The sequence below is a fragment of the Gastrolobium bilobum genome, unplaced genomic scaffold, assembly GCF_033153095.1.
Source record: "Gastrolobium bilobum isolate Gb01-03AN ecotype WA unplaced genomic scaffold, APGP_CSIRO_Gbil_v1 utg109550, whole genome shotgun sequence".
In the NCBI taxonomy this organism is placed as follows: Eukaryota; Viridiplantae; Streptophyta; class Magnoliopsida; order Fabales; family Fabaceae; genus Gastrolobium; species Gastrolobium bilobum.
Window position 1 is genome coordinate 1299 of NW_026897750.1, and position 26908 is coordinate 28206.

General features: G+C 34.4%; 1 protein-coding gene across 1 annotated transcript; it reads left to right on the plus strand.

The window, feature by feature from the left end:
- Positions 1-802: 802 nt before the first annotated feature.
- On the plus strand, positions 803-23445 carry LOC133309859 (signal recognition particle subunit SRP54 2). Its single transcript, XM_061510709.1, has 9 exons — positions 803-962; positions 6281-6380; positions 6627-6780; positions 21101-21251; positions 21334-21482; positions 21716-21816; positions 22159-22316; positions 22466-22580; positions 22714-23445. The coding sequence occupies exons 1-9, from the start codon at positions 885-887 to the stop codon at positions 23040-23042; spliced, it is 1335 nt and encodes a 444-aa protein (XP_061366693.1). The 5' UTR covers positions 803-884; the 3' UTR covers positions 23043-23445.
- Positions 23446-26908: the final 3463 nt, after the last annotated feature.

The following is a 26908-nucleotide window of genomic DNA, read 5'->3' on the forward strand; positions in this document are numbered from 1 at the left end:
AAGCTGATTGCGTTTTATATTTAATAGAAGTTGAATGTGTTTTATATTTAATAGGAGTTGATTGCGTTTTATTAAATACAAATGTAACCAACTCGTAAAATGATAACTCCTAATAAAACGTAATCAACTCCTATTAAATACAAAACACAACCAACTCCTATTAAATACAAAACGCAATCAGCTCCTATTAAATATAAAACGTAATCAGCTCTTATTAACTTGCTGATTTGCTTCATATGCATGAAATCTGCTTTTGTTTATGGAGGAGATTTGACTTTTATTGCCTGTTGGGAGATTTAATCGATTAATTTGAAGAATTAATTGATTAAATCTTCAAGTCAATCATTTTTGTCAGTTTTGACCATTTAATCGATTGAATCTTCAAGTTAATCGATTAAAGAAGGGAAGATTGCTAGATAGTTTCAAATAAGGGGCAAAATGATTATTATTTAATTAATAAAGGATAAAAAGGTCAAAAAACCATGTTTAATAGGCTTAAACAGATTAACGGGCTTAGATCAAAATTTTTATTTTTTAAATATAGGTCAAGTCAGACTTGTAATTTAGAGTCTATACAAGCTAATAGGGCCGGGCTATACCCAATATTTTTTTTCACAAACCTAGACTATTTAAGCCAAAAATTAACCTAGCCTTTGTACACCCCTAGTCGTACGTCACCAACACATCCTGCAAACCCTTTCAGAATTTGATCAAAGAAATTTGGCGGCAAGATGGTTCTAGCACAGTTAAGTGGGAGCATTTCACGTGCTCTACAGCAGATGAACAATGCCACCATCATCGACGAGAAGGTCCTCAACGATTGCCTCAACGAGATCACTCGAGCTCTTCTCCAAGCCGATGTTTAATTCAAGCTTGTCCGTGAAATGCAAACCAACATTAAGAAGATTGTCAATCTCGATGAGCTCGCTGCTGGTCACAACAAACGCAGGATCATCCAGCAGGTAACCCCTTTTTTTCTTTTTGTGTTTATTTAAATAGATATCGTAGCAAGGTTTTGAATTTTTTGTTTTTTGTTTTTTTTTTCCATTGGAAATACTATACTCTAGTACCTATTTTTGAGATTGGATCTTAGTAACAAAGGGCCTGTTTGATTGTGTTCTGGTTTTTTTGTTTTTGTAAAATAGTTATGGAAACAGATGTTTTCTGTATTTATTTTTTTTGAAAGTTAAAAACCAAAACAGAAAACAAATTTTAAAAACAAAGAAACAGTTATAGTTTTCAAAACATTTTTTATAAACAGATCTTAACAAACGAGTTTTTTAGTTTTTTTGTTCTGAAAACTAAAAAACTGTTTTGTACAACAATATTCAAACAGAGCCAAAGTGTATTGTCTTAGTCTGCATAAGAGGCTTATGAGTAGCAATTCAAAATTTTCCTTTTGTGCGGATAGAAATGCTATCATTGCAGTTTGATGGACTTTGGATTGAGTAGTAGATTTAGAAGTAGGACATATAGTGTCCCATTTACCTCTCCTTTGCTCATTTACGTTAAAAAAAAGAGACTTGTTTTACTGAACAAAATTCAACCTCGAATTTGGAATAAATGGGAGTTGAGACAAATTGACTCAATCTCTCTTTGAATTTCGAACGCAATAGGGATGAATTACATGTTTATACCCATATTCATGTACCATTTTTACGTTGCATGTGTTACTTACCGTTGTTCTCTGCAGAAAAAAGAATGGGCAGCAGAAGCTATATTTTGCAAAGGTGTTTTATTATGAAAACTAAATAAACTTAAATACAAAAACTGAACTCTCTCGTAAGTTCCCACTAACTTATTGTTCCACAATATCAGCAACAAACTAACAGAGCAGTACAAAATTAAAATGCAGTTAAACATTCCTAAAAATAAAGCTGACAAATTAAAAAGAAACAACTAATTAACTCCTAGAAAATAGGACAACAGTAATAGTCTTGATACACCAACAATCTCCTCCTGGATCAAGTGCTGCACACTCCTAGCTTTGCCCTCAGAAGTTCAAATCGACCAACATGAAATGACTTGGTGAATATATCTGCAATTTGGTTTTCTGAACTGCAGTACACTAGCTTCACCTCTCCAGCCTTCTGCACTTCTCTCAAGAAGTAATACTTGATCTTAAAATGCTTTGTTCTTCCATGAAATACTGGATTCTGTGAAATGGCTAGAGCAGCTTGATTATCCACAAATACTTCTATGCATTCTTCTTGCTCCAAATGCAGATCATCCATCAGTTTCTTCAACCATAATGCTTGATTTACAGCTGCAGTAGCTGCAATGAACTCAGCTTCTGCAGTTGATTGAGCCATTATTTCCTGCTTCTTTGAACACCAAGAAAAACATGCTGACCCAAGTGTAAAATAATAACCTGAAGTAATCTTCATATCATCCATTGATTCGGCCCAGTCACTATCAGAATACCCCTGTAACTTAAACTTCTTAATTTTGCAGAACTTAATTCCATATGAAAGAGTACCTTTCAAGTATCTTAACACCCTCTTTGCAGCTACCATGTGCAACTCACTTGGACAATTAAGAAATCTAGATAAGACACTTACGGTAAACATAATGTCTGGCCTAGTTGCAGTGAGATACATAAGGCAGCCAATCAAATTTCTATAAACTCTTTCATCTGCAGGTTCTGATTCATCTTTCTTTTGAAGTTTTTCCTTTTGACCCATTGGAGTACTTACACTCTTGCACTCCTCCATGTTGAATCTCTTCAAGATCTCCTTCAAGTACTTCTTCTGACAGATAAAAATTTCATTTTCTGTCTGCCTAACCTCCATCCCCAGAAAATAAGACATCTCACCAAGATCAGTCATTTCAAACATTTTCATCATCTCTTTCTTAAATGCAGTAATCTGAGAACTATTATTCCCTGTCACCAACATATCATCCACGTACAGAGACACCACCACTAAGTCAGATACTAACTTCTTGACATATAAAGTGGATTCACTAAGACTTTTCTCAAAACCCAAACTCAGCAAGTGCTCATCCATCTTGCTGTACCATGCTCTGGGAGCTTGCCTCAAGCCATAAAGAGCCTTTTTTAGCAAATACACTTTATCCTCTTGACCTGGTGTGACAAAACCTTCTGGTTGATCAACATAAATCTCCTCTTGCAACACTCCATTCAAAAAAGCAAATTTGGCATCTAACTGATACACTTTCCACCCTTGTTGAGCTGCCAAAGCAAGAGTCATTCTAATTGTATCCAACCTTGCAACAGGAGCAAAGGTTTATGAGAAATCAACTCCCTAAACCTGTGCATATCCTTTCACCACCAACCTCGCTTTATGTTTATTCACTGAGCCATCAGGATTGAGTTTCGTCCTGAAAATCCATTTTACTCCAATCCCTTTCCTGTCTTCAGGCCTTTCCACTAGTTCCCATGTCTGGTTCTTTTCTATCATAGTCAACTCTTCCTTCATAGCATTCATCCACCTCTGATCACTTTTAGCTTCCTCATAACCTGAAGGTTCCAAAACATCCACACTACACCTCTGATATATATCATTCAGAGATCTGGTACCTCTAACTGGAACATCATCTACCTCATCAAATTCCAGTGAGATCTGCTTGTGCTTGGCTCGTGACTCGTCTGTCCACTCCCATTGCTCATCTTCTAGGAACTGAACATCCCTGCTAGTGATCACCTTTTATGTTTGTGGTTGATAGATCTTGTAAGCTTTTGACATTAGACTGTAGCCAACAAAGATCCCAGGTTCAACTTTCTCTCCCAGCTTGTCTCTCTTGACCTGTGGAATGTGAGAAAAACACAAACAACCAAATACCTTCAAATTTCTTAGTAGTGGCTTGAAACCAAACCAAGCGTCGAAAGGTGTCTTCTTCTCCAATACCCTTGTAGGCAGTTTATTCAACAAAAAGCTGTTGCGTTTGCTGCTTCTGCCCAAAATTCTTTTGGTAGATTCTTCTCATGTAGCAGACACCTAGTCATCTCCATAATGGTTCTATTTTTTCTCTCACTAACTCCATTTTGCTGTGGAGAATAAGGAGCAGTAAGTTGATGCTCAATTCCAGCTTCTTCACAGAAAGAGTTAAACCTCTGCGAAGTGTATTCTGTTCCATTATCAAATCTGATGACCTGAATTTTGCAGCCACTTTGGGTCTCAACCCATCTCTTAAACTTCAGAAATACCTCAGCAACCTCTGACTTTTGCTTCATGAAATAAATCCAGCACATTCTAGTATAATCATCAATGAAAATAAGAAAATACCTGCTGCCATTTAGTGAAGGAGTCACATGAGGACCACAAAGATCTGTATGAATCAACTGCAACTTCTCTGTAGCTCTCCAAGTGGACTCTTTGAAAGGAAGTCTTGTCTGCTTGCCCAAAAAACAAGCCTTGCACCTTGTGATTTGCTCCTCCAGGATTGGTAACCCAGTTGCCATTTCATTCTTCTGCATGAATAGCAAACCTTTGTAATGAAAATGCCCCAATCTTTTGTGCCATATCTCTGAATCACTAGCTTGACACTTGAATGCCACTTCCTCCTTTTCAAGAGGATTTAGAGAAAAACTCTTATGTTGCATCTTTGTCCTAAACAACTCCTGACCACTAGAGTCAAAGATCAAACACTTCCCCTTTTCAAATATCACTTTAAATCCCTTTTCTACCAACTGCCCCACACTTAGCAAATTCTGATCAATATCAGGCACATACATCACACCAGAAACCAGCTTAGTTCCAGCATTTCTCTCTATTGCTACAGTCCCTTTACCTTTCACTTCTAGGTACTCTCAATTTCCAATTCTCACCCTTGACTTCAATGACTTATCAAGGTCTCTAAATAGCTTTTCATCACTTGTCATGTGGTTTGTGCAACCACTATCAACAAGCCAACTGTCACATGGAGTACAAGAGGAGAAACAAGAGGCAACAAACAGTTGATCTACCTCATGCTGAACTGTAGCATGTGCCTCACCTTGCTGCTGATCTCTCTTTTCTTTGCAGAACCTCTCAATGTGTCCAAGCCTTTGACATTTTCTGCACTTTACATCTGGCCCCTTCCAACACCTAAAGTGTGGATGATTCTGTTTTCCACAGTGCTTACATGAGGAATAATTACCCCAGTTTTTATTAGAGTTGACTGCACTATTCTCTTCTGCAACAACTTCTGAACCACTATTGCCATCTCCTTTCTTCCCTTTCTCTCCTACATTATGTTGTTCTCTGGCCTTCAAAGCTCCTTCTGTACTTCCTTCAAGCCTCATTAACCTTCTCTGCTCTTGTGCTTGTAGAGCACTTAGCAATTCTGCCAACCTGATCTGAGACAAATCCTTGGTATTCTCCAAAGAGGCAATGGTTGCCTCAAACCTTTCGGGCAAGGAAATGAGAATCTTTTGCACTAGCCTATTATCAGAGAGGTCAGTGCCTCCTTCATCTGCAGTCTCTCAAATTCTCTGATCAGATTCAGCCCCTTCATGCTTCTGATCCTCTCATCCCCTTGATACTCAGCTTTGAGGAAGTCCCAAATAACTTTGGCTGATTCACAAGCCATAATTCTGCTGAAAATGGCAGGTGAGACAACAGCATATAAACAAGACTTTGCCTTTGCCTTCCTTGTTATCCTCTCCTTGTGAAACTTGATCTGATTGATGGTTGGATTTCCAGGAAGGAGAGCAACTTCATAATCTACTTCTACAGCTTCCCAAAAATCATAACCCTCTAGATAGGCTTGCATTCTCACTGCCCAGACTTGATAATTTTCTCCATCAAATGTTGGTGGAGCCATTGCTGAAAAACCACTTGATCCTCCCTCCATCAATTTCGCAAGTCACTCGCAGCCCCTTAAGATCAAGAAGGCTCTTGATACCAATGTTGTTCTCTGCAGAAAAAAGAATGGGCAGCAGAAGCTATATTTTGCAAAGGTGTTTTATTATGAAAACTAAATAAACTTAAATACAAAAACTGAACTCTCTCGTAAGTTGCCCACTAACTTATTGTTCCACAATATCAACAACAAACTAACAGAGCAATACAAAATTAAAATGCAGTTAAACATTCCTAAAAATAAAGCTGACAAATTAAAAAGAAACAACTAATTAACTCCTAGAAAATAGGACAACAGTAACAGCCTTGATAGACCAACACTTACCTACTTAGAACCTAGAACGGGTTTGAATTTGTTGTTACTGTTTTTTTTTTTTTTTTACTGCACAGTTGGGCTGAGGTAATATGCATTTGACATTTGTCATGGCTTCTTATTATATTCCCTGTTATCATTTATGGACTCTTTTTTATTCTAGGCTGTGTTCAATGAACTCTGCAAAATCCTGGATCCTGGAAAGCCCTCTTTCACTCTCAAAAAAGGAAAAACAAGTGTTGTCATGTTTGTTGGTTTACAAGGTTTGTTGCCTATTAAATAAGTTTACCTGCTGTTTGTTTATATTTTGCTTTTATATTCAATTGACACAAACCGCACTGGTATGTCAACTAACCATCCCAAAGCATGCTTACTAAGTTTTGTACTTACGATTTATACATTACACCAAGCAATATGTGACTTTCCTTATCCTTTATTGTTTGTCCACTTATTTTCAAAGAAAAATGCACTTGTTTATGTATGCCTATATATTTTTTAAATGAATTCAGGATCTGGAAAAACCACAACTTGTACTAAATATGCATATTATCATCAAAAGAAAGGCTGGAAGCCAGGTCTAGTATGTGCAGATACATTCAGAGCTGGTGCATTTGATCAGTTGAAGCAAAATGCCACTAAAGCTAAGATTCCTTTCTATGGAAGGTACTCATTGGCATTTGTTACAGTTAATATTGTATGTAAACTCTGAATCTATGACTAGTATTTTTGCCTTATTCATGGCTCATGAGAAATGCAATGATGGAAACTGCAGATAATATTGTATGTAAACTGCAGATTAATGTTATATTGTTAGACATGCTGCATACATGCCTGTTGATAACAAAGTCAAGGTTGTAAATGTTAATGAGGCACGATCAATTATATTTCTATTGGGCTCGTGTCTTGGCTGATCATATTTTACATTCCTAATTTATAAAAACAAAAAGTTTTGATTTTTCTCATGTTGTATGAGATAATTTCTCTCATATAACACACAAAAAAGTGAGTAGGACCCACTTTAAAGAAGAGAGAGAAAGGAAAAAGATGGATCTCATCTACTTTTTTGTGTGTTGCATGAGATAATTTGTCTCATGTAACATGAGAAACATATTTCCCAAAAAAAAATTGAGAAAATTATTTACAAAATACAATACATTAATGTTTACGTTGTACCTAGGAGTGATAAACGAGTCATGGGCCTTTCAGGGGCTTTGGCTCGGCTCGTGAAGGCTCAGGCTTACATGCCTAATATTGGTTGTTGGAACTAGACTTGGACTTATATAAAAGCTCGTTTAGTAAAAAGGTCTCAGACTCCAATTCAAAAGCTCGGCCTTGGAGCCTCTCAGGCTGGCTTAGTATATAAATTTTTATTTTTATTTATATTTTTTATACTATTTGTATTAGCCCTCTCTCTCTCTCCTCTCAATCCATTTCACCTCTATTTTATTAGTTAAACAGACTTTTTGAATGATTTTATTCTATATTATGTTGTTTCGATATACATTGAATTTATGAATATTTATGGAATTACTAGTGTTTTTGATTATATATTCTGTTTGGATAAAATTTTATTGTCTTATTTTTTTCTAATAGGCTAACAGGCCAAATCAGGCTTTTATTTTTTGTAAATAAGACAGACCATAGATCGATAATTATATTCGTAACAGGTAACAGGCTTGGTAAGGCCGACACATTTAATCACAGACTTAACCTTTTAAGATCAAAGCTCGGCTCGACTCGGCCCGTTAACAACTCTAGTACCCTTATATATTTGTTTATGGGTTCGCTTTTTCTGCAGTTACTGCAAATAAGTTATCTGCAGTAAGCCAATACGACATCGTTTTGGGACGCAAATCATGATATTTTTGTAATTTTAATTTATTTTAGGGTTATAATAGTCTTTATATTTATAATTTTTTAAGATTTTAATACCAAAACGACGTCGTTTTGGAATAAATGCAGATAACTTCTCTGCATTAACTGCGGAAATATTTTTCCCTTTGTTTATTTATATAATTTCATATTATTTCAGATTTACATATCAATTATAAAGATAATGATATAAATACTAACTAATTTATTATGTAATTTACATTGGTTCTAAGTCTTTGGAGTTTGTTTCACCAAAAAAAAAAAAAAAGTTTAAAATTTGGATATGATGATAATCTTTAAAAAAAAAAATCTATTCCAAACAATTCTATTTTAATTCCTACTATCTTTTTGTTAGAGAAATAATTATTGCTACTAGTGTTGACCACCCTTGCTACTAGAATGCTGAAGAATTTATATAAAAAGTATGTATGCTAGAATCATTGAAGATTCATGTAATCTTCCAAACTCTCATGTAGTGTTTAGTTGAAGGTTTATTTTGGGATTGATGGGAAAGTGTAAGTGGATATTGAAAAATATCACGTTTGGTTCAGGTCTTTTCAAAAAATACCAGGCAAATAGGATAGATGGGAAAATGACTTTTGTGTTGATTTTTGGATGAAATTCACTGTTACAGAATACCACTTAAGATGTGGTATTTTGAGATAACTGGAGAAGTGAAAAAACAAGTGCAAAGTTTCTCCCGAACATAGATTTTGCATATTTAAATAAATTTCTCTGGTAATATTTGGGTCAACCAAACAACTATTTTTATATTTTTCTACCAATATTATTTTTCAACCATTTCTCTATTAATTACATTTTCCTAGTAAAAAAAAATTTCTCCTGAACCAAACACTGCCTTATGTCTTGCACGTCAACCTGAGGTTGTCCTTTGTGATGAGCAACATAATTGTATATTGGCTAGCTAGGGATTATTGAAGTAGCAGTTGGAAGATATCGAAGGGGTGTTTGGTATGAGTTTTTTTTTTGGGAGAAATGTTTAAAAAGTGGGGTGATTTATTTATTTCTATCATATTTCGTATGAGTAAAACCAGAAATAATCTCAGAATAGTTTTTTATCCATCATTCTCATTTTGAATTACAGCAGGCTAAAAAAAATCTCAACCTACCAATGGTATTTTTTTTTTCAATGAGTTGAAGAAAAATAATTAAATGGTATTTTTTTCTCAACCTATCCATCATTTTTTCAATGGTGTTTTTTTAAAAAACTCATTTTTTTAAGTTTAAATTTAAAAATTAAACTTAAAAAAATAATTCAAAAAGAGGGAAAAAATTCGTATTTAATAATTATCATTGCAAAAAGCAGTGGGATATTAATACAGCTGTTTGTCACTGAATAATGTTAAACTCTTTTCTCACTTATATCATGTTTAAAATTCAGCTTATCAAAAAAAAATAAAAATCAAACTAGTACATTACTTGTGCGATGCACGAAAGAAAAAGATCAAAAATTTTGTAAGCGATTGTCGTTTATTAATCTCTAAAAGAAAGAACGTGTCACTATATATATATATATATATATATATATATATATATATATATATATATATATATATATATATATTAGGACATTACCTGTGCGATGTACGGGAAAAAGGAAGTGAGATATTAATGCAGATATTTACCATTAATTAATGTTAAACTCTTTTTTAAATAAATTAATGTAGATATAAATATAATCGCACAAAATTATAAACATTTATTACTCAAAATTTAAATTGTTTTCAAACGACGCATTATGATTGTTCTTTTATCATTATCTTTACTATTTTTTCAAAAAACAAAACGTGGATTAGGTTAAGCTATATAACGTCGGATATTGTTATTATCAAATAATATTAGGAAAAGTATTTCTCCATGGAGATAAAGTTATCTGCAGTGAACTCAAAACGATGTCCTTTTGAGGTTATAAGATTAAAAAACTATAATGATAAAGACTAATATAACCCTATAATATATTAGAATTGCAAAAACACCTTGATTTTCGTCTTAAAATGACGTCGTTTTGGGCTCACCGGATATAACTTATTTTCGTTGACTGGAGACATCCTTTACCCATAATTATTAATACTAATCTTACTATTATATCTTAACTGTTGATTTTCGTCAATAAACTGTTATTATTTATTGTGAATTAATAATTAATTTTATTAATTAATTTGTTGAAATAATAACCGTTGATTGCTGAAAATTAACGATTCAGATATAATAATATCATTGATAATAATATTATTTAATAATAATAATATCTTATATCCCATGTTGTGCTAGAAAAAGTTCTAGTACTTAACTGATAGGAAAGTTTAAGCTCAATTTCAGTGAGTTATCGAAAGTTAGTTGTTATGAAGGGAATCCTAACGTTTGATTTAGGTGAAATTTTCTATTCATAATTTCCTTTATCACAAATATCAATTCTATACAAATTGTTCTCTATTATTTGCCTAGCTGATATTATCCTTTATCATAGTACCTGGCTTTGTTTTTTTGATATAGGCCGGTATAGAATTTACTTCAAATGGTTTGTATCTTCTGTAGATCACTATATAATTGGGTGGCTTGGCGAAACTAAAAGACGTGAATAGGCTTTTTGACCACTGTAGCTTTTATTTAATAATTAATTATCAAATTAATCTTGATTATAAATTATTTCAAAAATTTAACCACTTCAGAAAACATAACATCAATTTGTCCCTGTTTGACCGTTGACCATCACGCTTACCCGGGTATCCCTCATCCTACTCGGGTATTTTTTGAAAATTTTAGGGAGGGAGATACCCGGGTATATTTCAAAGAATTGGAAAATGCTTGAATTATTTACCCGAGTAGGGAGGCGGCTACACTGGTAAATATGCGTGGTCCTATAAAAACGCAAATGAGAAACAAAAATTGCAAGTTGAGAAGAGTGGTGAAGTTTACAAGTTGCAGAGCGCCTTGTGCGCAAGGATAAATCTTTTATCATTTTGAGCTTTGCATCTTGATTTGTGGTGAAGTTGAGAAGTGTCATTGACTATAAAAGCCTTGCATTTTGCAAGATAAATCTTACAAATCGAAACTCACCCTCAGAGCCTTGATGATTATAAAGATGACATTTCTGCAAAAGATTTATCCTTATGCACAAGGCGCCCTGCACAAGTGTCATTGACGGTAAAAGATTTATCTTTGTGCACAAGGCGCTCTGCAACTTGTAAACTCTCTGTTTGAATGATAAAGGATGAGATTTAATGAGTTGAATGAGTTACTTGCCTTTTTATTAGTAGTTGCAAGGATATTGACTATGTAAACGACCTGCTACTTAACCAATGATTATTTAGTAATTTGAGTGAAAGTATACCGATTCTCTACCGATTGTTTGTTAAATTATAACCACCATGCGGGGGAGATGTAAATTTGAATTTTTGTTTCTCATTTGCGTTTTTATAGGACCATGCATATTTACTCGGGTAGCCGCTTTCTTAGGGTAAATAATTCAAGCATTTTTCAGTTTTTTGAAATATATCTGGGTATCTCCTTCTTTATTCGGATAGGGTAAATTTTTTAAAAAATATCCGGATAAACTTGATAGTCAACTGTCAAACAAGGACATATTAATGTATATTTTTTTGAAGAGATTAAATTTTTAAAATAATTTATAATCAATGTCAATCGATAATTAATTATTAAATAAGTGCCTAAAAAATCACGTGAATATGATAAAGTTTGACGTTAATGTTTGCATGATCAATATATTTTGTCGTGTCTGATAACTACATTGACATCTCAATCAAGAGCCCTAATTGATGCCTTAAAATTATGTAGACATTGTCCTTCTTGTATGATACGTGTACAACCTCAGATTAAAAAAAAATGCTTCAACCTAAGTAAAAGGACCTATCAATTAATAGAAAGACTGGAGCATTTACTTCCTAAAATAACATCCACTTTAAAAAGCCCGATGCCAACGTCTTTTTATTAATTGATAGTGTTGAATTAGAATTTGTGTGTGCGTGTGTGTTTGTTTGTTTTTTTTAATAAGTGTAATGCCATATTCTCTTAGTATTTAATAAAAAAATTAATTATAAAAGTAGCTGTACTTAATATTTTGGAAACATAAAAAACATAAATACTTTTCTTATTTGAAATAATAGATTTTCGTTTGTCTTTTAATATGATATGGTAAAGTTTTCTACACATAATATTTTTGGAGCCTATATTTTTTGAAGCAAAAAGAAAAAACTAAGACACAAAAAATGAATCTCAGTAATATGAAATAATCACTTTTCGTATAACATAACTCTTATAAAACTCTGAAATAATAAGGATAATTTTTATATTATTTTGGATCGATATTCTGGACCTTCTACGCGGGATTTTTTAAATGTTCGGGGACCATTTAAAAAAATCATGGTGTTTCTCATGCCAAATACTATTTTATTCTTGCTTTTTTATCAAAATTTCCATTTTACCCCACATATAACACAAGGGTCAGGTGGTTTTGGACCATAGAAAATGATCTCCCCCATACGATCTTATATCCATGGATAATCCTATTTCAATATTTATTATTCCACAGCATCGGAATCTCCCATGAATAACTTTCTTTATCTCCTGTCTTCTATAAATATAAAGGAATTTGCATTCCTCATTTAACATGACAAGAAAAAATTTCCTACACACACAGAATTTGGTGGGGTCAGCATTTTTTGGAGCAAAAAAAAAAAAAAATACGGCACGCAAAACAAATCTCTATAACATAACACAATCATTTTTCTTACAACATAATTTTTATAAAATCCAAATATAAAAGCTAAATTATCGGTATTTTCTCTCTTCTACGAGTTCATAGGCTCAACCTTTGTCATGCATTTGTTCATATTGCTTACTCCACTTTTAACTTTTATTCTACAAGATCGCAAGGAAGCAAAGTTATTAAAATTGGCCTACTTATTATTCGGTTGAGGTACTGAATTACTGAATCACTGATTTAATTAATAAATCACTGGTTGAACCACGTAACCCGATAATTATATATAATTCTATAATTTATATTAAAAAATTATAAACATATTTAAATATATAAAAAATAATAAAAATTTCAAATATTTTAATATAAAAAATAATAAATCACACATTATTATCTAATAAAGGATCAAACAAAAATATAACGATCACGATACATGATTTCAGGTTCAATAAACATCTCTAACTATAAATCAAATCAAATTTTCTCCCATAGTGCATAATTGAGATAATATTAGTGTTATACGTATATAACCTATGTAAGTTAATAAACAAAAAATACTCAAATATGTCCATTATGATTTTATTTTTTTTGAAATTTTGTTTTTTGAGATCTGGTCGGATCACTGATTTTCACTAAAATCGGCCAAATTACACTAATTATGATGCATGACTAATCCATTACTTTACTTAAACCGATTAACAGATTCCCGAGGCAACCCGCGGCCGAGCTATCACGATTTTATTAACATTACACAAAAGAACTATCTTCAACAATTATCGAATTGCCTTGAAGGAGACTCGAAAACATCATCATCTATTTATGTATTTTCACTTGAACGTACATAAATTGAAAATAAATTCTTATTAAACAATTTTAAGAATTCAAGTAAGCATGCTTCCTCCGTGTTTTTTTTTTTAAGTTAATTTTCGTAAATATTAGTCTAATATTTGAATCCAAATAACGACGGTATCTTTCTTTATATTAATTTATTTATTCATAAACTAAAAGAGGTATCTCTATATTCCCAATTTAAATAATGAAATGAGAAGCGGATAATATTTATATTTACAAATTTTTTGTTTACAAACTCTTACAAAAATTTTATACATGTGTGATCGGTCATACTATAAAGAGGTATCTCTATATTCTCAATTTAAAAATTTTTATTTACAAGCTAAATTATCCAAATAATGTTTATATCTCTATGTCTGATCGGTCATACTTTAATGAGAGTGTATGACCGATCATACTTAGTATAATTTGTAAAAAAAATTATAAACGAATCTTTTTCCATAATATATATATATATATGTGTGTGTGAAAAGTATTTGTTATTTTAAATGATATAACTTTATATTATTTAAAATGAAAAATACTTTTTCTTATATATATGTAAATTTTATTTCAACGATGCCCTAAATAAATTATGGGAAAATAATTTATACTTTAAAGGCAGAGAAAAAAAAGGTGAGAAAAACCATAAATATTATGGACCCCACTCCATTTTTTCTTTACGAGACAAACAAAAAATTTCTACCTTTGAAGCACCTATAAATCATCAAACCTTTTTTTTTTACTTTTTATAATAAATATTAAAATTTACAAATGTCACCGATAACTAATAAACATTTTAAGAACTAATAATAAGTTATGTATAGTTAGAACACGAGGTGTTAATGGGTCAGTTAGCTTAACGGGACCTACGACTCTGTTATATCATATCAAACTTGACCTGTTATATATAAGCAAATAAACCAGACTTAGACTTTTGAAAAAACATATTTAGAAAGCATGTCATATGTTTTCTTTTACATGTCGAGCCGATATCATATTATTTATTTTTAAAAAAATAAATAAATTATTATTTTAATAATTATGAATAATAAATTAATGTTATTTTAATTATTAAATGTCTAATAAAATTAAATATGCTAAAATCCAACAAGCTTAGATCAAATTTTTTATTTTTTAAATATACATGATGCCTGACGTATTTAAGTTAAACTCTAACCAAACAGGATATTTTTTTGCCACATCCCAGAACCCCCCCCCGCTTTTGTGTCCCCGGCGGCGAAGGAAGAAGCTTCATCCTACAAACCCTAATTTCAGAATTTGGAAGTTTTCAGAATTTGATCAAAGAAATTTGGAGGCAAGATGGTTCTAGCACAGTTAGGTGGGAGCATTTCACGTGCTCTACAGCAGATGAGCAATGCCACCATCATCGACGAGAAGGTCCTCAACGATTGCCTCAACGAGATCACTCGAGCTCTTCTCCAAGCCGATGTTCAATTCAAGCTTGTCCGTGACATGCAAACCAACATTAAGAAGATTGTCAATCTCGATGATCTCGCTGCTGGTCACAACAAACGCAGGATCATCCAGCAGGTAACCCCTTTTTTGTTTTTTTTTTTTTGTTTTTGTGTTTATTTAAATAGATATCGTAGCAAGGTTTTGAATTTTTTTTTTCCCATTGGAAATACTATACTCAATTACCTATTTTTTAGATTGGATCTTAGAAACGAAGTGTATTGTCTTAGTCTGCATAAGAGGCTTATGAGTAGCAATTCAAAATCCAACATTTGTCATGGCTTCTTATTATATTCCCTGTTATCATTTATGGACTCTTTTTTATTCTAGGCTGTGTTCAATGAACTCTGCAAAATCCTGGATCCTGGAAAGCCCTCTTTCACTCTCAAAAAAGGAAAAACAAGTGTTGTCATGTTTGTTGGTTTACAAGGTTTGTTGCCTATTAAATAAGTTTACCTGCTGTTTGTTTATATTTTGCTTTTATATTCAATTGACACAAACCGCACTGGTATGTCAACTAACCATCCCAAAGCATGCTTACTAAGTTTTGTACTTACGATTTATACATTACACCAAGCAATATGTGACTTTCCTTATCCTTTATTGTTTGTCCACTTATTTTCAAAGAAAAATGCACTTGTGCCTGTTGATAACAAAGTCAAGGTTGTAAATGTTAATATCAATTTATTTTATTATTATTTTTAATGTAGATGTTGAAATTTGTTGTATTGGAGACACAATCTGAAGATTTGCTTCTAGAAGAATGGTGTATAGTTGCTAGGGATTGGATTTGTGTCATTGTCTATAATGTTAAGAATTTAGTAACTTTGTCTGAAGAAAGTGACATTTGTTGTAAATATTTGTTATTTTATTATTATTATTAGTATTTGTTTTTCATTAGGTTCTATAAATAGAGACCTCTTTGTACAGATTATTTACACAATTCAATAATATCAAATACCCTTTTCTTTCAAGTTGGTATCAGAGCTCTCGATCCTGAGGGCTCTGCTTCCGCGCCTACGAAACCTTTTTTATTCTTTTTTACGTCTCTCGCTGCCATCAGCCGCCACCGGAAATTTTTTTCCGGGGACCTCTTGGACCGAGAAGACCATTGCTTCACTGTTCCTCTTTCTTTTTCCTTGTCTATTACACAACAAGAAAAAAAAAACGTTCACAGAATCAACGTTCAAAACTTAGAACCACCGTACAGAACCTGTTCATCGCGATTGGACTCTTTTTCCGGCGGATTCTTCACTCCGAACAGCCACAGAAACCATCGCGCTCGCCGGACGACCTTTGCCTGAAAAACCCAGCACCATCGGAGGTCAGACGCGCCTCCACGCGCCGCCCTTGTCTCTGCGCGTGAATCCCACGCGCCGCCAGCTTCACCGGCGCGTGGCGCGTGACGGTGGTTCTCGGCCGCGGACCACCACGGTTCTGATCGTCTCTCCAAGCCGGCTCTGGATCTGTGCTCTCCACTTTGATCGGACATCGTTTGGTATTTTTTTCCGAATTTCTTGGCTTCTTGGAGTTTGTTCTTTCACCAATTTCTTGCCTCCGACCAGATCTGACGTTGTTTGGTATTTGTTCCGGCCACTGTGTTACTGTTTCGGCCGCTGTGTTACTGTTCCGGTCAGATCTGACGTTGTTTAGTATTTGTTTGTGATTTTTTGGCTTCTTGGTGCTATTCTTTGACAAGTTTTGTGCAGTATGGCCTCTTCTCAAAGGAGTTCCTTTACAAAGTTTTCTGATGGTGCAACTTCTGAACCTAAGAGAGATGATCGATGGTGTTCTTATTGTAAAAGAACAGGTCATATCAAGGATCTATGCTTTCGCCTCCATGGAAAGCAAACTGTCTTAGAAAAGATGAATAGGATGCATGGTCAACAGCATTTTACTTCCTCTAAAATAAATTCTGCATTTCGTCCAGATGAGTTGGAACGGCTCCGAACCCTCCTTGATTCTTTAAGTAAGCCATCTGATACTAGTACTTTGACTATGACTGGTATGAGCTCCAAAACTTATTCTTTCATTTCTTCATGTAATGATTTTAAACATTCTTGGGTTGTTGATTCTGGTGCTACTGATCATATGGCTTGTTGTGCTGACTCCTTTACTTCTTATCATCCTACCATTGGAACTCATACAATAGCCGTAGCTGATGGCTCTCATACATCAGTTGCGGGTTCTGGTGACATAAACTTACAGCAGTCCTTACATCTTAAGGATGTTCTTCATGTTCCTAAACTCTCCACGAATCTTCTTTCGATTCATAAAATTACAAAAGATTTGAATTGTACTGTAACCTTCTATCCTACCCATTGTGTTTTTCAGGATCTCGCCACGGGGAAGACGATTGGTAGTGCTAAAGAGCATGGTGGGTTGTACTATCTGGTGTCACAATCTCCTGCAAATAAAGTAACAGATCACATCTTGATGTCTCATGGTCAATCAACTGCTGATTCTTTGATTTGGCTTCATCATAAGCGCTTAGGTCATCCTCCATTTAGTTTACTCAAATCTTTATTTCCGTCATTGTTTTTGTCTAAGTCTGTTGAGTCTTTTCATTGTGATGTTTGTGAATTTGCTAAGCATCATCGTGTGTCTTTTCCTTCTAGTATTACTAAGAGTGTTGAACCTTTTGATCTTATTCATTCTGATGTTTGGGGTCCCTCTAAAGTCCCTCATGCTTCTGGAAATAGATGGTTTGTTTCTTTTATTGATGATTGCACTCGTGTAACTTGGGTGTACTTAATGCATGAAAAGTCTGAGGTACCACAACTGTTCTTTCAATTTTATAAAATGGTTGAGACCCAGTTTGGTAAAAAAATCAAGAGACTAAGAACAGATAATGGTACTGAATATGTTAATCACAGTTTTTCCCAATTTATAAGAAATAACGGTATGATTCATGAACTTACTTGTGTTGACACCCCCCAACAGAATGGGGTTGCTGAAAGAAAAAATCGCCACCTTCTTGAAGTGGCTCGTGCATTAATGTTTCAGACACATGTACCCAAATACTATTGGGGAGATGCTATTCTTACTGCAGCTTTCTTGATCAACCGTTTACCCACTCGTGTGCTTGACCATGTAAGTCCTATTCACTCTATTTCTTTTTTCCCTTCTATTCCAATTATGAGTCTTCCTCCACGTGTGTTTGGGTGTGTTGCTTTTGTTCATGTTCATAAACATCATCGCAGTAAGTTGGACCCTAGGGCTATTAAATGTGTTTTTCTTGGTTATGCTCCTGATAAGAAGGGCTACAAGTGCTATCACCCTAGTAGTAGGAAATTTTTTGTTTCTATGGATGTTACATTTCAGGAATCTGAGTCTTTTTTCCAAGGTCCTCATCTTCAGGGGGAGAATCCTTCACCAGAAATCTCATCACCTCCCTTCTTTGAGTTTGAATCTTCAGTGTCTACTCCTTTACCTGTGTCAGTGTATCCTCCTCTTAGTCCTGTTCCTCCTGTGTCTGTTCTTCCTGTGTCTGATCCTCCTGTGAGTAATCCTCCTGTGACTGATTCTCCTGTGATTGATACATCAAGTACACCAGAGATACGGAAGATTATGACACCTGAGTTGGTATATCAAAGAAGGAAACAACCCACATTGCCTCAGCAGCAACCTCAATCGTCTGAACCACTGGTAAGTCCTGAATCTCATATTTCTAATCATGATGTTAATACTTCTGATGCCTTACCCATTACTACTGATTCTGATGATTTACCCATTGCTCTTAGAAAAGGGAAAAGAGCTTGTGCCAAGAAATCTTGTCCCTCCTGTCCCTCTTGTACTCAATACCCTATCTCCCATTTTGTTTCCTCTGCTAATCTTTCTGTGCAGCACAAAAGCTTTGTTTCAGCACTAGACTCTATTGCAATCCCAAAATCAGTACATGAAGCCTTGAAAGATGGGAATTGGGCTCAAGCCATGCAAGAGGAAATGAATGCGTTGGAGAAAAATAAAACATGGGAGGTTATTGATAGACCTAATGGAAAGAAAGCAGTAGGGTGCAGATGGGTTTATGCCCTGAAATATAATTCTGATGGAACTCTTGAGAGATACAAGGCTCGATTAGTTGCCAAAGGTTATACTCAAACCTATGGCATTGATTATGAAGAAACATTTGCTCCAGTTGCAAAGATGAATACGGTGAGAGTCTTGTTATCCCTTGCTGCCCATTACAATTGGGATATAAATCAATTTGATGTGAAAAATGTTTTCCTCAATGGTGAGTTAGAAGAAGAAGTCTACATGGAAATCCCGCCTGGTTTTGATTCTGTGAAGGGAGAAAATAAAGTTTGTAGATTAAAAAAGGCCTTGTATGGATTGAAGCAGTCACCTCGTGCCTGGTTTGGAAGGTTTACTAAGGTTATGATGACCTTAGGATACAGACAGAGTCAAGGAGATCACACTCTTTTCTTCAAGCACTCCCATAATGGGAAGCTTACTGTGCTCCTTGTATATGTTGATGATATTATTATCACAGGTGATGATTTTGTAGAAAAACAGATTCTGCAAACACGGCTTGCCTCTGAGTTTGAAGTCAAAGACCTTGGGAAACTGAGATATTTCCTAGGGATAGAAGTAGCTCATTCAAGGAAAGGAATTTTTATTAGCCAGAGGAAATATGTTCTTGATCTTCTCAAAGAAGCAGGAAAGCTCGGGTGTAAACCCTCTAATACTCCTATTAAACAGAATCACAAGATAGGCTATGAAGAAGAGAGTCCTCCAGTTGATAAAGGACAATATCAACGGCTAGTTGGGAAATTGATATATCTGGCTCATACTAGACCAGATCTAGCTTATGCTGTTAGTGTTGTCAGTCAGTTTATGCACGATCCAAAGGAGAAACACATGCAAGCAGTAGAGAGAATTCTGCAGTATCTTAAAGCTACTCCTGGTAAAGGATTGTTATTCCGACGTGACGGCAATCTCTCTTTAGAAGTTTACACTGATGCTGATTATGCTGGATCCGTGACTGACCGTCGTTCTACCACTGGTTACTGCATGTTTCTTTGCGGTAACTTGGTGACATGGAGAAGTAAGAAACAAGATGTGGTCGCCAGATCAAGTGCAGAAGCTGAATTTCGAGCTATGGCTCAAGGCATTTGTGAGTTACTGTGGCTGAAAATTATACTTGATGATCTCAAAATAAAATGTGAGGGACCTATGAAGCTGCTATGTGACAATAAGTCCGCTATTTGTATAGCTCATAATCCGGTTCAACATGATCGGACTAAACATATTGAGGTCGACCGCCATTTCATCAAAGAGAAACTTGATAGCGGGTTGATTACCACTCCATACATTCCCACTGGGCGTCAATTAGCTGATCTATTGACAAAGGGACTTCCTTCAGACAGATTTGAAGAACTTACTAGCAAGCTGGGAATGATAAATATCTATTCCTCAGCTTGAGGGGGAGTGTTGTAAATATTTGTTTTTTTATTATTATTATTAGTATTTGTTGTATTGGGCCAAACCCATTAGGTTAAGAATTAGGTCAAGTATTAGGGTTTTCATTCTCTATAAATAGAGACCTCTTTGTACAGATTATTTACACAATTCAATAATATTTCAAATACCCTTTTCTTTCAAGTACATTCTTTAGTTTTCACTTTCTTTTGTTTTCACTTTTTTTGTTCTTTCTCACTAAAAGAAGCATAAGATTGCTACGGAAAAAGAGGGAAAAAGAAACTTAGGAAAAAGGAAATTAATAGCCAATTAAAAACATTGTGGGCTGGTGAGTGATTACAATCTTTCTCATAGACATGCTCCATTGTTGTTCCTTTGGAAGATATTGTATTACCAATGTAAAACAAACAGGAAACCAATAATTAACAAAGTATTATTCTTTTTTCTTTCTCCCAAGGATCTATTTGCATTTATCTTATGATTATGTTTTTTTTTTTTTCATTTGGTGGATGGTGGGAGGAGTCCATATTCTATCATTTCTATTGTCTTTACCACTCTTTGCTTTTATATTATTTGCATTTCATTGCCTATGATCTTAATGCTTAAGTAATTGTTTGGTTGCCATGCCCCATTGCTCTGTAGCTATATGGAGTCAGATCCTGTGAAAATTGCTGTGGAAGGTGTTGAAAGATTCAAGGAAGAAAATTGTGATCTTATTATTGTTGACACCAGTGGGCGACACAAACAAGAAGCTGCTCTTTTTGAAGAAATGCGCCAAGTTGCAGAAGCAACGGTATTTTCTGTGGATACTGTATGCATTAATGTCTGTTTCCAAAAGCCAATAATCTTTAATATTTTTTGTTTGCGTTGTTCAGAAACCAGATCTTGTTATATTTGTTATGGATAGCAGTATCGGTCAGGCTGCTTTTGATCAGGCTCAAGCATTTAAACAGAGTGTTGCAGTTGGAGCTGTCATTGTCACTAAAATGGATGGCCATGCAAAGGGTGGTGGTGCTCTTAGTGCGTAAGTGTTTCTGCTTACCAGAATAATTGTATTATATTTATATGATTTAATATCAACTTTTGTAAATATGTGTGTGTGTGTGGTTTGAATCTAGTCTTATTATTATTATATCTTTTGTGAATCTAGTCTTATTAATTTTGTATGTTCAGTTGTGTGTGTGTGTGGTTTGAATACCTAGTCTTATTATTATTATATCTTTTGTGAATCTAGTCTTATTAATTTTGTATGTTCAGTGTTGCAGCAACAAAGAGTCCTGTCATATTCATTGGGACTGGAGAACACATGGATGAATTTGAAGTTTTTGATGTTAAACCTTTTGTTAGTCGTCTATTAGGTGTGTACTTTATGGTTTTTGTCTTGACGTGTGTTTTAAATTTTGCTGCACTTTTTGAACTATATGTTATTGACTCGTTTTTGAAATAGTCTTTTTTTAGTTTAGCCAGCCGCAATGTATATGCGGCTCAAGATAATCTACTTTAGGGAACAAAAATATAAAAAATAGAAATAAATTTAGCAAATTGTTAATAATAAAGGGACCCCCCCCCCCCCCCCAAATAAAAGATACAATAAGGTATAAAATTTGGCTGCACTTTTTGAACTATATGTTATGGATGTGCCAGTTGACCAGTTCCCTTAAAAATTAATCTTTAGTCATGTCTAATGACTTTTGAACTAGGCATGGGAGACTGGTCTGGGTTCATGGACAAAATTCAAGAAGTTGTTCCCATGGATCAACAGCCTGAACTGCTTCAAAAGCTGTCCGAAGGAAACTTCACCTTGAGGATTATGTATGAGCAGTTTCAGAACATACTTAAAATGGGTCCTATCGGCCAGGTTACCTCTCTATTAAGTTTATTGAATTTATTATATATACACTAAAATTTCAGAAATTTACGTTTGATGCACTAAACAGATACGAATAACTGCTTGGTACCTGTGTAACGATGGGCTACTCTTTTTTTTTTCTTGGTTGATTTATGTAGGTATTTTCTATGCTACCGGGATTTAGTGCTGAATTAATGCCGAAAGGCCGTGAGAAGGAAAGCCAGGCAAAAATTAAACGTTACATGACAATGATGGACTCAATGACAAACGAAGGCAAGCATTGGAATTTGTTTTATTTTTATGTTTTGGCTCTTTTAGAACGTCAACTTTATAAATACGGAATTCATTGTTTGTATTGAAATGGCATTCCTTCACCTGCTAACCTTTAATTACTTGTATGTTTCAGAGTTGGATAGTTCAAACCCAAAGCTCATGAATGAGTCCCGTATGATGCGAATAGCTCGAGGTTCTGGTCGTCAAATTAGGGAAGTAATGGAGATGTTGGAAGAGTATAAACGTCTTGCAAAGATATGGAGCAAAATGAAAGGGCTTAAAATACCAAAGAAGGGCGACATGAGTGCCTTATCCCGAAATATGAATGCCCAGCACATGAGCAAAGTCCTCCCACCGCAGATGCTAAAGCAAATTGGAGGCATGGGTGGGTTACAAAGCTTGATGAAGCAGATGGGATCTGCTAAAGACATGATGGGAATGTTTGGAGGTGGTGATAAGTAGATTAATTATGGCTTATGAACTAAGGAATGTCTCTGATGACCACTACATACTCTTATGCTTCATTAGAGCTACATTCATCGTTGCACTATTTGTGCAGTTCACATTGGATTTGGATGTGCTGTCAACCATTCTGCAGAAATCTCAATGTGTGGAATAGCTCATTTCAATTTTACCTTGGCAGTCTTTTTTCTATAAAACTGAAATCCCTTGTGTATATTTACTAGTCTTTAATAGCAGTGAAAGCAATTTTATTGTGAATCTGAAATTTTCTAGATCATGGTAACATTAAAACAAATTCTATATTGCTTTTCTCAATATGTCATAAAAGGAGGAGGTACATTCTGACAGTAGGTTTGTGTTTGCAATTCATGGGTAATGAAATGTGGTAATAGCATTATCCACAACCATAGCTATTAACTGGGATCAATATTATATGCTTGCATCTTCATCTTGCTTCATTATTTTTTCTTTTATTTATTTCTTTTGTTGTGGATTTTCATTGTTCCTTCCCCTTGCTCATCTTCACATTGAAATCCTCTCTCTCAGGGTACTTACTGATTTTTTTAATTGATGTTGCAGAGTAAACGAGTGAATTAAGTATTAACTTTCTTTTGGTGTACGCGACCCTTCAGCTTCTACTTCTAGCCTTACTCTTTTGGCCCTCCCTTGGCGAGGTACCCTCACTCGTTAACCACCACTCCAAATTGTGTAGTGCCCTGGACATCCTAGGGCCAGGAAAAGGCCTGGTTTCAGGACTGTTCAGCCGTGTTTCTAAAAATAACGGAAAAATAATGTTCGTCAGATATTTTTTTAAAGAGGTAGGATATTCATACTACTAAATTTTTCTACTATCACTTCACTACCACTCTAATCACCATTGGATTCAAAAGTTATTTTTCTTTCTCTCTCTTCATTCAACTTTTCCTCTAATCTAATAGTAATTAGAGTGGTAGTAGAAAAATTTGGTAGTATAAATATCCTACCTTTTTTTTAAAAGGTTGATACACAACTCAGAAAACCCAGAAATCTTGAAAGGGAAGAAACTTAAAAATCCAGAACCCAGAACCTCCAGAAAAGGAACTAGTCTACTTTATGCAGGAATGTAGAAAACCATAAATGTAGAGACTTACAAAAGATCAGAAACGGCCATCCGAAGAGTACTCGAAATGCAAAATAAAAGAAAATAAAAGTGTTACCTCCTTGGAAGTCCTTGTATTGTACTTCTTTTTAGTTTACCCAAAAAAAAATGAATCGGGTCAACTTTTAACCTATGACCTTTAAAAAAAAACTATTTCTATTTTCGCCAAATCAAAATGCACAGTATCTTTTTCTAGCTATTCGAAGAAAAAAACCTCTCGTGAAGTCGTTGTTGCAGAGAAAGAAGAGGGTGAAGTCACTAGTGAAAAGTTTGAATACTAAACTGAGGTGGATTTCAAATCAATCTATTATATTTTATTGCAAATGAACTTGTTATAGGAGCAAGAGAAGAGAACATTAAGGACATGCAACTGATGCAAAATAATGTATTTGATTTGAATCAATTGATATAATTTAGAAGTTATTAAACTTTATTCTTTTGATGTTTTGGAACTTGGTTGCAGAAGTTGTTAAGCTCTTTTTTATGTGTTTGGACTTATGTCTTGTATAGTTATACGACTTATATCTTTTAAATATGAAATTGTTCATATTTTGTATCTTGACCTTTAAGTAGTAAAAACTTTACGTTTCGTGTCGTTTTTACGATTTACGTTTCTATCATCCCCTTCCGTTTCTACATAGAAATTCGATTTTGACAACATTAGTTTGAGGAACAACGATAAGCGATTCCCTCCAAAACCAATGAAATAAACATATGAAAAGTAATTGAATGGCATAAAAGTAAAAGCATTTAAAGATGAAACGGTTTTACCACAAGTGGGACCCGTGTTAGCCGAAGATCAAAAGGTTATTTCATAAAATCCATATGTAATCAACATTGCATTTAATGCTACTGACAATTAAAATTACATCAATCACTTGATTAAGCGGCGAAATGACTAACCACCAAAACCTACTCAAGTGCATAAAGTATTAGGGGTACGTGGCACGAATCTCGCTACCAGTGAAACATATGACATCTTAGATTTGAGGGATGCATTCCACATGAAAGACATATCTCGCTTAAAGACTACATTTCGCTCCTCATGCCTACATCATAAGCACCAAGCTCGGGGGCTTCTGATCTGGACTTGTTATAGAGGCCTAATTATAAAGAGGCTCAAAAGGCCCAAATAGTTCATGCGACATAGTCACCAAGGCAGAGCATCTCGTAGGTAGGTCATGAATCTCGCTACATATTTGGCCACCATGCCAGCATAACTTAACCTGAAAAGAACCATCATTGCTGGGACCAACAACTCAAGTAAGATGCCCACCGCTAGGGACCAGTGAAAGGATGATAGCTCCAACTTGCTGCCTTATCTACTGAATTACCTACTATGCATAGGCTTGCCTATCAAGGAATCGACTGAAAGAGACCACCCCTCTCCGCCAATCAACATAAACGCCACCATATGAAAGGCGGCAATGAACAAGGCAATGACTCACTTTAAATACAGAGGCCACTGGCCCAGGTATGATATCTTACTTTGAATATTTGAACCTTTTTGAGTATTAAACTGATTTGAGCGTCGCAATGTCATTGCAGGTACTCCCCAATCGCTTGCAAAGTGCCCAGAGATGCAAATGTGTTGTTCAACCATCTCGGAACATATCATATTACCTCGCCTAGCAACCCAGCATCTCGGTAGCAACACAAACATCACTCCTTCTCCTTGTCAATATCCTCTACCTTCAATTGTGTGTGATTAGGCACAGCCCAGTTGGTGTTGGACTGATCAGTATGCATTTTGTTCATATTTCTCACTCCTTTTTTTTACTTTTATTCTACAAGATTGCACAAAAGAACTATCTTCAACAATTACCGAATTGCCTGGAAGGAGACCCGAAAACATCATAATCTATTGAGGTGTTTCCACTTGAACATACACGAATTGAAACTCAATTTTTATTAAACAATTTTAAGAATACAAGTAAGCATGCCTCTCTTTTTTTAAGTTATTTTTCGTAAATTTTAGTCTAATATTTGTATCCAAATAAAGAAGGTATCTTTCTTTGTGTGAATTTATTTATTCATAAACTAAATAATGAAATGATAAGTAGTTACAAAATATATGTATATATATACTGATGTTCTAAATGAATTATCAAACACCCCCTTTTTTTAACTTTTTATAATAAATATTGAAATTTACAAATGTCACCAATAACTAATAAACATTTTAAGAACTAATAATAAGGTGGTAAAGTGGATAACCTGTCCTTCTTGCCAACCCACCTATGTGTTGAGATTTTCTTAATAGATTTAAAAAATTATTTTTATTTGTACAAGCTTACTTATACATAATATTAGGAATATTAGTCATAGTAAAATATCATTTTTGACAACATTGTTCACTAGAAAATCCTCCATAGTTGCACTTAATAATTACATCTTTTTCAATGATTTTATGAATAAATATGACAATTCTAATAAATAAAATATTTGAGAACTAATTTGGGAGAAACAAATAAAAAAGATTAACCCCTAAGTAAAAGTTAAGTTAGGTTAGATGTAAAGTAAACAAAAAAAAGATGGACAGGCGAGGCTAACCAATCCAGTGACGAGGCGAGCTAGCATGTTATCAAACTCAACCTACCTTGCTTATGGGCGAGGCGGACCAAGCCCGTTTTGCCAATTGAACACAAGTCATACTATTGAAAAAAGCTTTATCTTACTGGATATTTGTTATACCCAATTGTTTAATTGATTTAAAATATATTTTGAT

Coding starts and splice junctions, on each gene's coding strand:
- LOC133309859 (XM_061510709.1), top strand. CDS start 885: ATGCAAACCAACATTAAGAAGATTGTCAATCTCGATGAGCTCGCTGCT. Junction 963..6,280: donor AACGCAGGATCATCCAGCAG/GTAACCCCTTTT, acceptor TTTTTATTCTAG/GCTGTGTTCAATGAACTCTG. Junction 22,317..22,465: donor AAATGGGTCCTATCGGCCAG/GTTACCTCTCTA, acceptor TGATTTATGTAG/GTATTTTCTATGCTACCGGG.